This window comes from Monodon monoceros, unplaced genomic scaffold, assembly GCF_005190385.1.
Source record: "Monodon monoceros isolate NGI ecotype Baffin Bay Population unplaced genomic scaffold, NGI_Narwhal_1 Super_Scaffold_20, whole genome shotgun sequence".
NCBI lineage: Eukaryota > Metazoa > Chordata > Mammalia > Artiodactyla > Monodontidae > Monodon > Monodon monoceros.
Window position 1 is genome coordinate 18,453,030 of NW_021703777.1, and position 18,446 is coordinate 18,471,475.

At 36.5% G+C, this 18,446-nt stretch overlaps 1 protein-coding gene across 1 annotated transcript in view; it reads right to left on the reverse strand.

Annotated features, from left to right (window-relative positions):
- The window catches only part of PPP3CA (protein phosphatase 3 catalytic subunit alpha), a 300,315-nt gene that overhangs the window by 24,514 nt on the left and 257,355 nt on the right, over positions 1 to 18,446 (reverse strand). The window contains exons 9-10 of the mRNA XM_029235318.1: positions 8,948 to 9,073; positions 6,421 to 6,495 (exon numbers count right to left, since the gene is read on the reverse strand). Coding sequence (XP_029091151.1) covers positions 6,421 to 6,495; positions 8,948 to 9,073 — 201 coding nt within the window. The remainder of the gene's footprint in view (positions 1 to 6,420; positions 6,496 to 8,947; positions 9,074 to 18,446) is intronic.

Consider the following 18,446-nt stretch of genomic DNA (forward strand, 5'->3'; position numbering starts at 1 on the left):
CATCTTTGCATATAATTTTCTGGAAAAATTATATGGATTTCTCAAACGGCCATACTTCTTAAAGCAGTAAAATACATAAAGTGCTTTTCTTTCCCTTGTCAGAAGTAGAAGAGAACGAGAAAGGTGTCCTTTATGTTTCCTCCTTCAGTTATCAAATATCTTATCCCAATTCACACCCCTTCCTGCAAGCCTCTAAATCCTCTGTGAGACCAGCATATTTAAAATTGGTTTCTTATTGCACTAGACTCTCAGCTTAGTGAAGGCGGAGGCCATGTGTTTGTTTGCCACTGAATACACAGAAAAAGATATTTCATGAATAAATACTTTGACATGGAAATAAAAATATAATATAGAAATATAACATGGTATCAAAATTAGGGTGCTCTGAATTTTATTTTAGTTTTTGGCCTTCTAAAAAATGATTTCAATTTTCTATTTTAGCTATTGTAAAATGAAAACAAAGTTTGCTACTTGCGTCTTTTCAATAATCTGTTATCTGACAAAGTTATGCCCTAATATTTCACTTTCTGGTTTTCTGGTCAGACTTATATCTCAGTAATTTTTCTGCATTTGGTGCAAATATTTTTAAATGGCTGCTGCCTGAACTGTTCCACGATCCTGGTTCTTATGCTGTCTCCCTCATCACTCCTTTCTCTTTCACTTGTTTGTCTTTTTTCTCCAGCTTCATAAAGAAGGGATAATTTTACAGATTGGTCCTCAATTTTCTTTGGAGGCCTGTTTGTAGATTCGGCTGTGACTTTTAATTCAAAGCCTCTGTCACCAGACCCGATTTTGTCCCCAGTCTCCAGGGTTCCATTTCCAAATCCTGCCTGGGCACTTCCAGAGTGATGTGTGTACTCAAACTCATGTCTGTCATTGAACTCTTTTCTCCCTGAAACGGATGAAGTTTTTCCGTAAGTGTTCTCATCCTCCTAGTACTGAGGTTTGAACCGTCCAAATCCACTTTTGTTCCCTTTGCCCCACTGATACCATAGTTGTTAAGCCCAGCTCTTTGGAATAGCTCCCTTTTCCTTTATTTATTTTTTGCGGTACGCAGCCCTCTCACTGTTGTAGCCTCTCCCGTTGCGGAGCACAGGCTCCGGACGCGCAGGCTCAGCGGCCATGGCTCACGGGCCCAGCCGCTCCGCGGCATGTGGGATCTTCCCAGACCGGGGCACGAACCCGCGTCCCCTGCATCGGCAGGCGGACTCTCAACCACTGTGCCACCAGGGAAGCCTCCTTTTCCTTTTATTATTAACACTAACATTGTTCCGATCTAGTCACCTCAACTTTGAAATAGTTAAGTTCCTAAATTATACCCCAACTAATCCTTTGTTCTTTCTCCAAGCATTTTCTTGGGGAAAGTATTTGCTGTTTCTCAGACACTGCTTTTATGATGTTACTCCTCTGCTCACCAATGGCAGGTTATGCTTCAAAGTTGATAGAACAAGAATCATGTCGCCACAGTGCTGCTGAGGGCTCTTTTTTTGTATGTCTAAACATTTCTTTGTATTTTTTATATTAACATGTCATATTTTTTCTCCCAAACTGCCCATTATTATCAGACACACAACTTTTTTTCACATTGGGAACATGAAATATGAGATGCTGAAATGAGTTGCTCAGAAATGACAATAATTACAGCCACAGGAAGAGCTCTAAGCTAATGGCTCTTAGCGAATGTGCTGCCAGAGGCACAAAGCAGAGGGGAATTTTTAAGATGAAATTCATCTCAAACATTCATCATGGCAAATATACACAGCTTCGGTAGAAAATGATATACCCGAACCCTATATAGTGGTATTCCTCAAGGACCCATAAGATGCCACGCTAGTCCTACTAATTCCCAACTTTGTACTTTAAAAAGTTCTGTATGGTTTTTTAAAGCTAAACAGAAAGCAGTGGGGAGACACTCTGGAACCCGTGACATTAGATCTGAAGAATTATCTAATAATTCAAAGCAGATGATGGGAGATAATTTTCTTGTATACAATTTAGACGGTTTCGTAGAGGCATGCAAAAAACTGCTCTGATCCCATATTCAGTGACTTGCCTGTGGTTAACATTAGGATAAGGCAAAAATGTGCATAAAGGATAAGAGTTCCACCATGTGGTTTGCTCCTTAGATGAAAACAGAGACATAAATTCTAATTTAATATTAAGTCTTTCCAGGGCAGCCTGAAACTATATTTGGCTTAAAATGTATTAGTTTTATTATTTTTTCTTTCCTTTCTTATTCTATAGGATTTCAGTTTTACCTCCACAATTCTTTCCTGTTAGCCAGACTTATCACATATCATAGTTTCAAATATAACTTGTATATATATAGATAGATAGATAGATAAAGTGATCTCAGAGTCTAAGATTTCAGAGCTAAAAGAAAGTTCCAAATAAATATTTCTAACTCATGAAACTGTCATTAGGTTTCTAATGCTTACTGCTATTCCAGACTTCCTTATTATAACAATGAACAGTAAAGAAAGTTCTGTGATGCAGATTGCTTGATTTCTGTCAGCTCCCCCCAACCCCCTGCCAACACTTTGGGATCACTTACTAATCCTTGGTCTGAAATGAGTCTTCTTCCTTAATGAGAATCAACTACCAAATGAGATACATCTACTTGGATTTCTTCCTTCTTTGAAATGTTCTGGTGAATAACAAACCCAAATTGAAACCAGACTATCATTTTATCATCCAAAATCAGAAGTGGAAACAGGAATCAAAGACCCCAATACATATAAACTAGATCCTCAAAAGACATCACTTGGCATTAAAGTGCTTCAAAACTTTTCAAGATAAAAGAAGTTTAGTATTTTATTTTCAACATAAAGGAACCATCGACCAATATAAAACAGTGATCTTTTTCTAGATAGGCTATCAAATTCCTTTATTTGTAAGGCAGAAGCTAAGGAGGAGAGATTCATGACATGATTTCTACCCAGCAGAAGCCTAGGAGAGCCAGGAGACTCTTTGTCTGCCCAGATACAATACAGTTTTTCACATTATCAAACACATAACTTCTTGGAGTAAATTGAGGTTAACAGAGTAGCACAAAACTATTTTATTTGCTTTGACTTTCATGGCCTAATAATAATGTAAAAATCTTTTTTTGTAATTTTATGGATATTTAACAGAACGAACTAAAGTATAAGTTTAGCTATTAGTGTTGTTCTGTTAAAAACAAAAAAGCATCATGCTGTTTAAAAAAAAAAAATTCAAGCACTGTAATCACAGGTTGTGGAAAGTTCAAGAGCCTGAGAGCCAGGCAGACATTGGTTTGAATCCAGGCTCCATTACTTCACTAACTCTGTGACCTTAGGTTTTAACCTCACTGCCCTGAGTCTGTCTAGCTTCATATGTAAAACTGGGATAATCATAGCACCTATGTCAAAAAGTTGTTTTGAGGGTTAGAGATAACATAAATAACCTAGAAAATTTCCTTAAAGTAAATGATAGTTAATAATTACAAATTTTTGTTGGTCAAAAGGTACAATTAGTTAATACATATAAATGACTTAGAATGATGCCTAACGCAGAAGTGTTAGCTGCTGCCATCGTCACCGTTAAGTGGTAAAGGGGAGCTGACAGAACATAGAAAAGAAGCAAAATTAATCCCACACCTATACTCCTCAAGGATAGGAGGAGAATTTCTGTCTGCAATAGACTTTATAAACACAAAGAAGTCAACTTGATAAGATACACAGATAGGCATGGTCTGTAAAGGCACCATTACTACCTTGGATTTTGCAGCTTGATGTTGGATACTAAGCAAAATATTGAGAAGGGTTTGATAAGGACTCATCAAGAGATGGCTCCCCTTTAGAAAGAGCAGGAAGTGCTTTAATTAAGTCCTTTGATGTCTTCTGATTCCTGCTTTCACCTCTGGAGCCAACCACAAGCCCAGGAGCCTGATAGGCAGAGCAGAGGGCCAGCCCCCAGAGAGAGACAGACTCTGCAGGCTGCCTGCAGGAGGAACAGGGTGGGAGAACTGGAACCTTTATCCTAAGGTTGAAAATAATATCACACAAAAAGGAAAAAAAAAACTTAAATATATGTTCTCAATAAACTATTGTTCCAAAAAGAGTTAAAGAGTTCTGGGAAGATTTATAAGTTGTTCTTTGAGTACCTTTGAGGAAATCCATAATTTTTGTGCCGTGTTAAAATAAAGCACTAAAGAACATTTCTGATGATTTACTCTGAAATGTATACTATTCTAAGTTAAACATATATATATATATATATATTTTTTTTTTTTTGCGGTACGCGGGCCTCTCACTGTTGTGGCCTCTCCCGTTGCGGAGCATAGGCTCCGGACGCGCAGGCTCAGCGGCCATGGCTCACGGGCCCAGCCGCTCCGCGGTATGTGGGATCTTCCCAGACCGGGGCACGAACCCGCGTCCCCTGCATCGGCAGGCGGACTCTCAACCACTGCGCCAACAGGGAAGCCCTAAACATATTTTTTAATTAAAACTTTTACTTCTCTTTTCTTTTTTTTCCTTAGAGGGTAAATTTGTGAGATTTGAACTGAAAAATCCCATATTTTAGTCCTGCTGTTTCTCTGCAGGGCTAGCCTAAGATTTAAGCATGGTAGTAAGATTTCACTGGTCTGCTTAGAAAGAAAAAATTCTTCCAAGTGCCTTGAAAAGGACATGCACTCCTATCATAGGAATAAACAAGCTTAAAAGCAACTGCTGATGGCACAGTACATTGACTGGAACTAATAATTTTAAAGCAGAGGAAGTTCCAAAATATATCCTTTCATGTAAGTGACTGAATGGGTGGATAAAGAGAACTCACTATAAGTGAAGTAAACACTGAGATGGTCTTGGTAATACTACTTGCACTGTTGAAATGTGCTGATACTTTTGGCTATAGGACCTGGAAGCACACAGTAGGTACTCAATATATATTTGCTGAATGAGTGGGTTAACATAATTACAATTATATGCAGGTTTACTTATTCTATTGAATATACCATATGTTGTATATTTAATATGTTGTCTATACTATAATTATTGGTCAATAAACCTGACTAAAACAGAGATCTGTTAACAGAGATGCATCACTGCATTAATGCTAGTTAATCTTTCTTTTGAGGAATAACAGGAACATAGTGAAAGCCATGCAAAATGTCTGTTGACTTTTAAGATTTAGATTCCACCAGATTAGTATTCTTTCCTGAGGAAAAAATAGCCTCTTCCTAATCTTCCACTAGGAAGATTAATATCTCTTAAATGATATCACTACCCTGGAAAAGTTAATGATGGTAAACTGTGGCTATAACATATGAAACATCTAGAATCTGGATAAAGCACAGAATATCCACTGAGCTTCTGAATATTTTAAAATATATCAATATATTTACTTCAGTAAGTTCCTACTTAAACCATGAGATGGTAGGAATAATTGTACACTTTAAATTTACCTAAGTATATACTCTCTATTTACGTGAGTGTACGGACACTTTTATTTTACTTTTGCCTACAGAGTTAGGTATTCTGCATTCATAGATGTGACCTGTATTAAGCCCAAGTAAATATTAAATCATGCTGTTCAGACAGTAACTTTTGGAAAGGGCCACATTCTTGCTTCATTTTACCCAAGTGCAGTTTTTAAAGGTAAAAATTTTATCAATTTAAACTTGCCACAATATCTAGTTTCCACTGCTACCTTCCCCCTTTACTTATTTTATTGATATTATAATGTTTACGCATCCATCTCTCTAACCAGACTGCAACTTCTTCTTAGGTCTTTAATGCATTTTGGAATCCCGAGTGCCCTGTGCAGAGCAGGTACTTAGTAAATGTTTATGGAAGTGAACTTTGCACTTTCCTCCTCCAACTACATTTTTTTGTAAGTTTCCATTCATTTTGGGGTCCTTTTGTAAGAACCAGAGTCATTTTTTCTATCTTCATTCACCTCATGAATCTTTTGTCTTTTATAGAAAGTGTATTCTTCAAGGGTAACTGAATACCAAATAGTATCTTAAAAAACAACAATAAAAAACCTCATAGCTTATTCATTAATTATTATAGGCATGAGAAAATATTGGGGTTGACATAAATACCAATATACCAATGTGTAAGTATCTTCTTTTATCATAGACATCAAAATTTGAATAATTGACAGAAACAACCTCACTAAAAGAACCAAAAAACTCACTTAGCAATGTGAGCTACCGAAAGATGTTCATTAAAGTAGTTCACAGCTTCAACTATGTTTTCAGGGTAAGGGGAAAATTCTCTCAAGTTTTTTCTTGCATTTTTTCAAAGCAACTAGAAAATATAATAATATCTTTCATTCTCAGCAGTATGTTATGATTTACACATCTAAATCTTAGAAATTTATTCTTAGGGTTACCTACAAGACGCCAAGTAATTACTTGGCAAACAGCATTAGCACAAATCTCAAGGCTCTTACCATCAAATCCATCTTCCTCTGACCCCAGTTCATCATCTGAGCAGATGTTGAGGACATTTACCAGCATCTCAGTCACTAAAGAGAAAAAGGAAAGAAAGAAAGAAAGGAAAAAAAAGTCTACATTTTCTACTATAACCTTAATTATTACTCTGGCACTGTTAATGACCAGGCTTAGCAATAACATTCTTACCTATATTGAAGATGGAATTTCCTGCAAGTAGTTTCTATAAAATTCAGACCATAAAAGATAACAGGCTTTGTATTTCTATGCAGACTTTATATTTTTAAAATTATTAGCTCATGCCTACAAAATCTAATGGTAACATTTACCAGCTATAGGTCAATAGACAGTGGACAAAAGAAAAATGTGGATATGAATATACTATAATCTATGAAGGAGAAAATGGTTACTTTTGAATTTTTATTTATTTGTACAATGATGCTGCTAGATTTAGACCAGATTACAAACTTTATGTTCATAGGGATCGAGTGAATGCTAGATCTCTTTTTTAAATTTTTTAGGCTCCCAGAGAACCCAGAATAGTGATAGAAATGTGGTTTTGTGTTTAAGAAAAACTGATGATTTATGAACTAATATATTTGAGGTAGTTGTGAGAATATTGATTTTAAAAACTGAATGTGTTGATATATATATATATATATATACACATACATATATATATATACACATATACAACATTAAGCTTCATTTTCAAAAAGGTTTTACAAATGAAGCTCAGGTAAGTGTAATGAGAAATTTACTTGAGTAAATAGATTATAAGAGGGCTGTATAAAAGCATTATACACAGAAAATTAGTACTGCAACACTTTACACTAAGTTACATGTTATTTGCATTGAACGTTTTAAAAAATTAGGTTGGGTTCTATCACGAATGTGAAAAGAAGCCTGTCCACTATTTCTTCAAGAGTTACTTTTTAAAATCAGTGTTCTTCTACCATTGAAGATATATGATAAAGGGTAAAACTTCATTGGAGCCAACATTAACTCAGAGCTTCAGTTTAATTATCAAAAGTAAATTATGTACACACTTCTACATTTAAAATGGATAACCAACAAGGACCTACTGTATAGCACAGAGAACTCTGCCTCAATGTTATGTGGCAGCCTGGATGGGAGGGGAGTTTGGGGGAGAATGGATACATGCACATGTGTGGCTGAGTCCCTTCGCTGTGTACCTGAACTATCACAACATTGTTAATAGGCTATACTCCAGTATAAAATATAAAGTTAAAAAAAAAGAGAAAAAAACGTAAATTATGTACACGAATATATTAATACATTCTTTTATAACAGATGTTCAAAATCTGAATAATTAATGGAAACAACCAAAATGAAGGGTGTTCAAGGGTAGTTGTCAGGATTCTCAGTGCTTCTGTGTCCATGTTGTGATCTGATGTGTGCAAGGAAGTGGTGACATGGAGTAGTACTGGGAACATTTATCAGAAAGTATTAAAATTTACTTTTGACTTATTTTGGTGTTGAAAGGGAAGACTTCTTTGCTGACAATTCATAGATTCTCAGGTTTAATTGTTTATAGAATATTTAAAGAAAAAACACATTGACTGTAGGAAAATAAATACTACACATATTAATATATTACACATATGTATTAATATAAACAAACAAATGTTTCAGAAGAATGTACAGCTTTTCTCTAAAATCCCCCCATAAGACATCATTTTTCTGAAACACGTGCAAGCTCTTATGTTTATTACAATGCACGTTCACCTTCTCTGTGATGCTCAAGATGTTGCATGAGGAATGATCCAGATTATCACCATTAAACCTCCTGAACTGAAAACTCAGGTTCAGTGGGTGCAGGCCTTTCCTCCAAATTTTTGCTGAGGTTTAGGTCAAAATATAAAAACCAAATAAAGGGAGAAGGAAGGAAAGAAGGATAAGGCCAATTCTTCTGTAAACCTGGGGCATGCTAATAAACAACTTTTTAAATGTAAATTTGTCTCACCTTATACTAATGGCCACCATATTTAAAATGAACTATTTTTTTGTTATTGTACATGTTGTGTTTCAAAATACTGTAGCCATTAATCACTTTCGTACAATGATTATTATTAACATCAGAAATGTGAGGAAAGCATGGTTATCGCAAACTTTTAATTCGACCAGTAGTCTATAAAATAAAATTATACTTTTGAATTATAATGCGAAGGGGTAAGAAAAGAAGGTAGCCATTATAGCTTGAAGCCAATCAAAACTATGAATCTGTTATTTTTTAAAGGGTTGGATTATTCTAATGAGGTTACATAAATTATCCTAATATTCCTCACTTCTTTTATTTCCCCTTAATTCCACTCATTGCATGTTGTTAACAGCATATACAGTGACATACTTTCAAATCACTGCTCCTACGGTGAAGCTTGTGAGTTTTACTGGTTAGGCCGAAGTGTTTCTCTTTCTGACTGTTTCATGGTAAAAAAGGCCGCATTACCTCTCCTTCCTTCCCACACCATTTCATTAAGAACATCTCAGGATTCCACAACATACCTTTTTCCCCAACAAACGGCAGGGACCAAGTGAAAACATCCATGAAATTTGGAAGCCAGTATGGATGAGGAGAACAGTTGAATTGCCTGATATTCATGACATTGTTCTCATACTTCAATACTGCAGCTGAAGAGAACAAAAAGAAGGACGTTAGATTCACAAGCACATATTTCTGCTTCTACACATGGCTTGAGTTGATCAAGAAAATTCAACTATATATTTGACTTAAGTTCCAAAACATCAAGGCAAACAGCTTCATTGGTCATGAATGTTTATTTAGTTATGGATTTAAACTTCATTCAGTGTAGTATCTAACTGCACAATGTATAAATACTATACATGAAATGGCATTATAGTTTGGCAAATATTTATATAAGATAGTTAATCAAATGTCAGGAATTGGATCAAGCTCCTTTTGCAGCCAAGAACATTTTAGTCTTTTTTTTTTTTTCGTGGGCCTCTCACTGTTGTGGCCTCTCCCGTTGCGGAGCACAGGCTCCGGACGCGCAGGCTCAGCGGCCATGGCTCACGGGCCCAGCCGCTCCGCGGCATGTGGGATCTTCCCGGACCGGGGCACGAACCCGTGTCCCCTGCATCGGGAGGCGGACTCTCAACCACTGCGCCACCAGGGAAGCCCCCCATTTTAGTCTTATTTAATACCTGGTGACACGAATAAAAGTGGCATAGCTAAGTTAGTGTGATATAATTTAATAATATCCTTAAGTATTTGAACAGAATTTATATCTATTGTTTTTAAAGCACACTTTTTTCCAGTACAACTCACAACAGTTGTACAAAATAGTTTAAATTAGACTGCACTCCTGACTTAATAAAGTAAAATGTTTGGACTGAATCCTGCCTTAAATAATATGCCGATGTTGACTCCACCCTTGACTTCTGAAAAGGATGCACCATCCTCAAAAATGGGAAAATCAATCTGCCTGCTTCACTCTGCTTTGCCTGGTATCTGTAGGTTGGACACACACTCACATGGGATGTTACGCTTGCAGAGATGTTAAGAGCATAGCTAGTCTCGCTTCTAACCAGGTTCAGAACCTCACCTATAGCAATCGGGACACAGGGTGAGCAGGTGTCCGTGAATACTTTCAATGAAGCAAAAGCTACCTGTTTTAATAGGGTCATCTCCTCTACGGATAGACGATTTTAAGTTGTAGGAAAGTCTCAGGGGGAATTTAAACCTTCTTTACTACTTACTGATCCTAGTTCTGCCTTCTGGAAAAATACAGATCAAGTATACTTCTGTTTCTAAATGACAGTCCTTTAAACATTAAGAACAATACTCTCACACTGTACCTTGCTGAGTTTTGGCAAGATTTTACTGTTATTATCCTATCATAGCATGATTAGCATTATATTAGCAGAAACTATTGAACAGATCCTAGATGCTGTCAAATGAGTTCTTCTTGGTTTTGTTTGGCGGTTTAAAATATAGAAAAATTAATCATCTCATGACTTTTTAATTTTTGGACTGACTTTTGTATGTGGAAGATGTTATAGCATGTGATTGCTATGCATAAAGATATCCCTTAAAAATATATATATTTTTGAAAAGCTCCTGGGAGTTTACTGGGTTTGAGCTTTGCATGAATGTCTGCACTAATATCTTATTCAACTACTTATCGATATCTTTAACATAACGTTGCTTTCATAACTCTGCGTTTTCCTTCCACCTGGAATGTTTTCTCAGAAGCCTCTGAATTTACAAATTCTTCCCATCCTTCGGTGCCCAGCCCAAACACTATCCCCTCTGTGAAATCGTTTCTGATTTCCTCTGGTGGATGTCTCTCCTCTGAATTCCAAAAGCCCTTGACTTACAGCTCTATTTGCATTTATTATTCAATTTTGATCACAGCTATTCTAAGTGTATATGTATATATCCAACGTCTCCCTACGGCTGTAAGGACAAGTACCATACAGCAGGCTCTCTATCTTTATGTTCCATATACCACCTTCTTAGCACAGATGCTCAGAAACTAAGGATACATCTTGGTATTTTCCCTATAATCTTTTTCAAGAAAATTCTTCCTAATGCCTTTGACACTTCCTCACATGAGACCGCTTCTAGAGCCTTTCCCCCATCTTGCTTATCCTATTCTGGATGTATTCCACAGCAGCAATGCTACTGTTAAAGTGTGGCTCAGAACTAACAGAATCTTGGTGGGGTTGATCAGTGCAGAGCATGGGAAGAATGTATAGTTTTCTGTGATTTGCATACTACATACATCATATTGCAGCTGAATAATAAAGTGGATGTTTTCAGCAGCTTGAAGTTAACAAAAATCATACTTGAGAACAGTGAGGTTTTTTCCTTTGAATCATATTTCAGGCTGACCAACCCAGTTCCAGGGAACAGAATCACAGATGGTTTGGGGACAGGAATTGCAGATAATGCAATCCACACTGATATGGAGGGAGTTAACTGTCTTCTTCCCATGGAATGCTGAATCCCGCATACAATTCTGTAAACCTGTTCTTCTTTGCATTATCCTATCATTTATGCGATATGTCATTTGGCCTAAGGATACATTCACATAGTATCAGAAACATGCAAAATGAAAAACTCATGGCAAATTACAATACCAATACTTGGGATCTGCCAGATGGGAAAGGTGAAGTACTTCCCGTTTTTGCTAACTGCTCCCTAAGCACCGGCTTCATGGAAAAGGTCTTTACCATTTTTGAATACTGCATATTATTAGCAGAAATGGATCCTCCCATCTTCAAAAGGATCTCTTAAGTTTCTAAGTCATCTTTTTGAAGAGTAATTTCTCCTCTAAGTCCACTCCCCCACTTTTTATTAGTGTTAGGTTGGTACAGTAGGAAGAAGGAAAGTAAGTGTTATAACTGACAGTACCCCAGATGAAAGAGAGAGGCTTTCTATAATATGTCACTTAATCCTTACTACAAATCTGAGAAACAGATGTGACTGCCCTCATGTTATAAACTAAGGATTTGAGGTCAAGAAATGAAGTGACTTTCTTAGGATCATGCAACCAGGAACTAACTGGAAGATATCACTCCTATTCAAACTCAGCTTCTACTGACACCAAATCCATTCCCTTTCCACCATTCCCTCTCTCTCTCCTAAATTATAAATGTATGAATTCTATTCCCAGCTGTTATACTAATTTAACTTTGAATATGGTATTCATAATTAAAGAGGTTTTAGCTTTTTGCCAAAATACATGTTTGAGAAAAGTGAAATAGGATGCACATTCACAAGTGTGGATAAGGCTTATCCACAATAGATAAAGCAGAAGCTCTGTTTTGTAGCTGGTGAGACAAAGCATTTATTCATTCAACATTGGCTCAACCTAATTTATCTGCGTGCCTACTGATAAAGCAGATACTGTTTACAGATTTTATTTTTGTTTATTAACAACAGAAATAATACCAGTTAACAGCAGCTATGTTTTCTACGCATCTGCTCTATACCAGGCACTATATTTGGTCTTCTATAATCACAAATCTTTGCAATCTCTCTCAAAAGTGATTCTTACTTGCATTTTCAAAATAAGCAGAGAGGTTATTTGCCCAAGGGCACACGTGAGAAGCAGCAAACTTCAGTTTGGGTTTGAATCTGAAGTGCCTCAACTTTCCAGTATTCCACAATATTCTCACCCTTCTCCTTCCACATTTATTCTTTTTTAAAAAAAAGGAGCACTGGACTGGAAGGCCAGGCGCCCAGACCGAGAGATGGATTCTGTCATGAATTATAAGACACATGGTCACTTAATGTCTCTATGTCTAAATTACCTCACCTCACTAGATGGGTTTATCCAGATAACTTATACGACCTCTTCCAGGCCCAAATGATGTTCACAAATGTCTGCAGCAAGGATCTCATCATTAACACAAAGACTGACGAATATTCTCAGTAATTCTAAGAGGCTATTAATAGAACTTTATTCTTATTTTTCTATAAAAACAAAAATAAACAAATGGGACCTAATGAAACTTCAAAGCTTTTGCACAGCAAAGGAAACCATAAACAAGATGAAAAGACAACCCTCAGAATGGGAGAAAATATTTGCAAATGAAGCAACTGACAAAGGATTAATCTCTAAAATTTATAAGCAGCTCATGCAGCTCAATATCAAAAAAAGAAACAACCCAATCCAAAAATGGGCCGAAGACCTAAATAGACATTTCTCCAAAGAAGATATACAGACTGCCAACAAACACATGGAAGAATGCTCAACATCATTAATCATTAGAGAAATGCAAATCAAAACTACAATGAGATATCATCTCACACCAGTCAGAATGGCCATCCTCAAAAAATCTACAAACAGTAAATGCTGGAGAGGGTGTGTAGAAAAGGGAACCCTCTTGCACTGTTGGTGGGAATGTAAATTGATACAGCCACTATGGAGAACGGTATGGATGTTCCTTAAAAAACTAAAAATAGAACTACCATACGACCCAGCAATCCCACTACTGGGCATATACCCTGAAAAAGCCATAATTCAAAAAGAGCCATGTACCACAGTGTTCATTGCAGCTCTATTTAGAATAGCCCGGAGATGGAAGCAACCTAAGTGTCCATCGACAGATGAATGGATAAAGAAGATGTGGCACATATATACAATGGAATATTACTCAGCCATAAAAAGAAACGAAATTGTGCTATTTGTAGTGAGGTGGATGGACCTAGAGTCTGTCACACAGAGTGAAGTAAGTCAGAAAGAGAAAAACAAATACTGTATGCTAACACATATATATGGAATCTAAAAAAAAAAAAATGGTCATGAAGAACCTAGGGGCAAGATGGGAATAAAGACACAGACCTACTAGAGAATGGACTTGAGGATATGGGGAGGGGGAAGGGCAAGCTGGGACGAAGTGAGAGAGTGGCATGGACATATACACACGACCAAACGTAAAATAGATAGCTAGTGGGAAGCAGTCGCATAGCACAGGGAGATCAGCTCCGTGCTCTGTGACTGCCTGGAGGGGTAGGATAGGAAGGGTGGGAGGGAGGGAGACGCAAGAGGGAAGAGATATGGGGACACGTGTATGTGTATAGCTGATTCATTTTGTTATAAAGCAGAAAGTAACACACCATTGTAAAGCAATTATACTCCAATAAACATGTTAAAATAAATAAATAGCTTTCATTTAAAAATGCAAGTGCAATAATATATATTCTTTTTTCTTCAGCCACATAAAATACTCATGCAAATATACTTCTCGAATAATCTTACATTAATAACGTATGAATTTTGATTTTTTGCATAATAAATATATATGTTGCAAAAATACATGAAAAACATTAAACCAGAACAGTCCCAAATACTCCGTCACGAAATTCACAGTTAACGTTTCATCTTCCACCCCTGCCACCTTCCTCTGACTGCCACTGGAATTACAGAACTCAACTGAGCCCTAACAGGGTGCTCTCCTCTGAAGTACTTGAAAGATGTTTATCTCCAGTGCATATAAATAATACAAATGGTTGTACTTCAAGAATCACTCGAGACCACCTCCTGAGACCTTGTCTGAGAAATAGAGAGAGGAAAAAAGAACAAAGTCTACCATCAAGGAACTCCTCTATTCCGCTGGCAATACACATGACCTCATGTCCTTTACCAATTGTATCAGAGGCCCGGAGAGGGATTATGACACATATACGGGCCTTAGGTTATGAACCATTGTTCAGAGCAGACCAGACAGCACAGAAACAAATGCTCTTTTGTTGCACACACAGGGGTGAAGGATAGCCAGAAGAAATTTGGTATAATAGAAAGAATATTAATCCCCATGAATCTGGAGACCTGACTGCCAGTTCTTTCTCTGATGTCAAAATTATGGTTGCAAAATTATGCAATTAATTGGTCCCATCATGCTTATGTAAAAGATATAAAAGTCAGTGATAAAGAGACTGCTCCTACTAGGAAATAGGGAAGGGGCACTGGACCTCTATATTTCTAATGATACCACAAGGCCATCTGAATATAGTGAAGCCCGAGGAAGAGAATCTAGATCTTAATTCAATCCTCCGTCTATCAAACCATGCATAAATTGCTAGGCCATATCCAAATCTGTAAATTAAAGGGGTCTCTCCTACTTTTTAAAATTTAAAATTTTGATGAGACACAAAAACCAATAGTTCACAAAAACTTGATAACATTTCACAGCATCTTCTTTACAACTGCCATCATCAGGGAAGCTGATGACAGGGCAGTACATGACAAAAATAGAAAGGTCAAAGAGAGCTTCCAGTTTAAGAGAAGTTATCAAAATATTGCTAGCAAGATGCATTGACGAGCTCACCGAACCATGGGTTCAACACATTCCAAGTCGATTTTAAGAGGAACACAGAGCTCTTTTTCTGAAAGCCTTCAGATTAGTAACTGTAATGTTCCCTACATACCTCAGGCGTTCTCAACACTACTAGGGCAGTTCTAAGATAGAGGAGAGAAGAGCTCAAAAGAAGGGAAATGATAAATTTTATTCTTTTCACCCTTCTGCTAACGTTTTTATCTCAACTCTAATTGACAATCCACTCCCCACTTCAAAAGATGGGACAGAGGGACAGAAAAGAAACAAAGATGAGAGGAAAGCAAATGAAGGCACTTCAGAATCCCTGGAAGCCATCCAGAAAAAGTGCAAAAAAAAAAAAAAGCATAATAGGCCCAGGATGTTTTTTCCTTTCAATTCTTCCACCCTCAGATACCCTGGTAGAAAACGTAGCATCAGTGTGTTCTTTTGGCAAAGTCCTACCATCATAGAAGGAGACATGATAGTTTGATGGATAAAATTCTTGAGGTAGGACTATGTACTCATAATGTCCTTTGGCAGAATTTTAAGATTATGTTGGTATGCTGCAGGAAAGGGTCTTCTCTCTGGGAGAGATGCTACAGATTTTTAAAAATCTATATGTTCCCATAAAGATTACTTTGGGGAGGGTACAAGTTTTGTTTAAAAACTTGAGACGATATATATGTACATTCACATATATGCATAGTTATTGTAGTACATGTTATAGCATCTATAAACACAATCTCTACGATTCCTTCCATTTAGAAATTTGACTTCTCACTCCTGTTTCCTTTTTTTTTCTTCTCAATGTCCTATACTTGCCTGATGGATTCTGTTTTAAGAAGATTCCTTTTTTTTATTATTAGTGACCTAGGTAAAGGGCATGACCTAGTTCAAAGGAAATTTACCAATTCATGAGGGTTACTGTATTTGGTGAGCAAGGGCTACACTTGTAACTCACTTTTACTCTATGGCTCATAAGGTTAGGCTCAAAGTAAGTGTTCAAGGCATTTATGAAGACGGATTTCAAGTCTTCAATTTATAGGTAATTTTCAGGTAATTCTGTCATAATGATATTTTTCAGTATGGGTTTCTTGAGAAATTTAATGTTTAAATTGCTCAATTCACTACTTATCAGAGTGTATTTCACAGGCATATGCTCAGTAACTTCTACATAATGACTGAATTTCAACCAACCTGAAATATCTTAGTATTACTGGATACAAACAGTAGTTATATATAATTTTCTTGAAGGTATGAGCTAATGATTTTGTACTTATTGAAATACACGTGTGTGTGTTTCACGTGTTTCTGTATATAATCCTTTTACGCCCACATCTAACCCTTGTTCCTCCTCTTACCTTGTACATGCCTCTTTCATGGCACCTACAACACCTTCTTTAACTTTGTCACAAGTCTCCTACATAAATGTGGATGATATTATCTTACATGAAGGAAGGTGACTGTACTAGATATATCTATTATCTGAGCCAATCTTATGGTTATGTGTGTGTGTGTGTGTGTGTGTATGTATGCATGGGTGTGTGTTATGTGTTTCCCTTCTTAATACTGCATTAGTAAATTCTGAATCAGGTATTATTCAAATACAGAATTTTGAGTAAAGTAAGTGGAAGGCAGATGATAGAAGGAATGAGGAAGGCATAGATCTCTCTTCTTTTTTTCTTTTATTGTGCTTTGTACCATACCTGGCACATGGTTGATGCTCAACAGTGTTGGCTGAAGAAAAGATCTAATGAAAGGAAATAGAGAAAAGAAAGACAAGATGGAGAAAGAGAGGAAGGAAAGAAAGAAGGCAGGCAGGCAAAAAAAAAGAGAAAATAAAGAAAAATTAAAAAACATAAAACATGTAACTTGTCAGGACACTAAAAATGTAACTAACCACATATGAACAGAAGTCTGAAGGGTGCTTGAAAGAATTTGGGAAAAAGGTAATATGTCACTTCAGAGGCTAAACTCTGTTTTAAAATTGTAAGATTCTAAAATAGATAAGAGTGGAAATAATATTGTCTCTGTCACACAGTAACTGTGAGCTTTGGCAAACATTTCTCCTTATTTGAGTCATACCTTTCAAACTTGTAAAATAGGAATAATTAGGTCATCTTCAAAATATGAAGATCAAATAAAATAATATATGGGATTAATATTTATAATATATACAATCAGATAAAATTTTGGCACCTGAAAAATGTAAACTATCATGACTCAGTTTCAAATTTCTTGAGGAAAGAATGGCTATCTATTTTTAATAGTTTTGCCATTTTACAATTCCCACTTAATGTGTCACATCGACATACTAGGATCCAGAGAATTTGGGCCAAAAATTGATCCTTGGGATTAGCCCAAGTCCAGTCAAACACTGTGAATCATTTCTAACATTACAATTTCACATAGAGAATTTGAATTTCTACCATTAAATATTTTTTGCTAAGTCAACAAGAAGGAGTCATCGGCAGTTTTGAGTTCCTTATCAGTTTGAGCTGGTACGTTCCTTTAAGTTCTAATCTATACAATTATAATGTTAAAATAAGGCTTAATCAACCCTAGGCTAAATGAGAAAGATTTACCTGAAGCTTTAAGCTACTGGGGGAGGTGGCATGGACATAGGAAACACTGGCTCTCATTCAATACAGCTGATACTTATCCGCTCCAAATGCATAACAAGGGTAAGTGTACCTCGGTGGGAGGTACTTTGAAAAGTAGTGCCTATATCTGTATCTGTTTCAGTGTCTGTATGCGCTTTCACCTTGTACTTGGTATCAAGCCTTAAGCTGCAGCTTGCAATGGTTCTAGGTTGCTATCTCCAAGATATCCTTGGCACTGAGTTAATATAAGCCTATACACTTGATATCTACTTCTTTTTGTGGAAGTAATGTCACTGAGTGTCTTGCAGGTCTAGAACCTCTAGATAATGAATAGCAAGGGATAATCCACTGATTCACATCTTTAACGTTTCATATATGTTATGTGTGTGTATATATATATATATACACATACATATATATATACACACACACACACACAAATAAATATATATTTCTTGTTTTTCCTCCTGTTAAATGCCTTATTGACAATTAGATTTCTAGAGAAGTTGGTTTCAGTCCAGGGTAAGAATCCTCTAACCATCTGTCAGAAAATGGAATGTAACACAAGATGTAAGCCTTAAATGGTCCCGTCCAAGGGGCAGCAGAAGAGC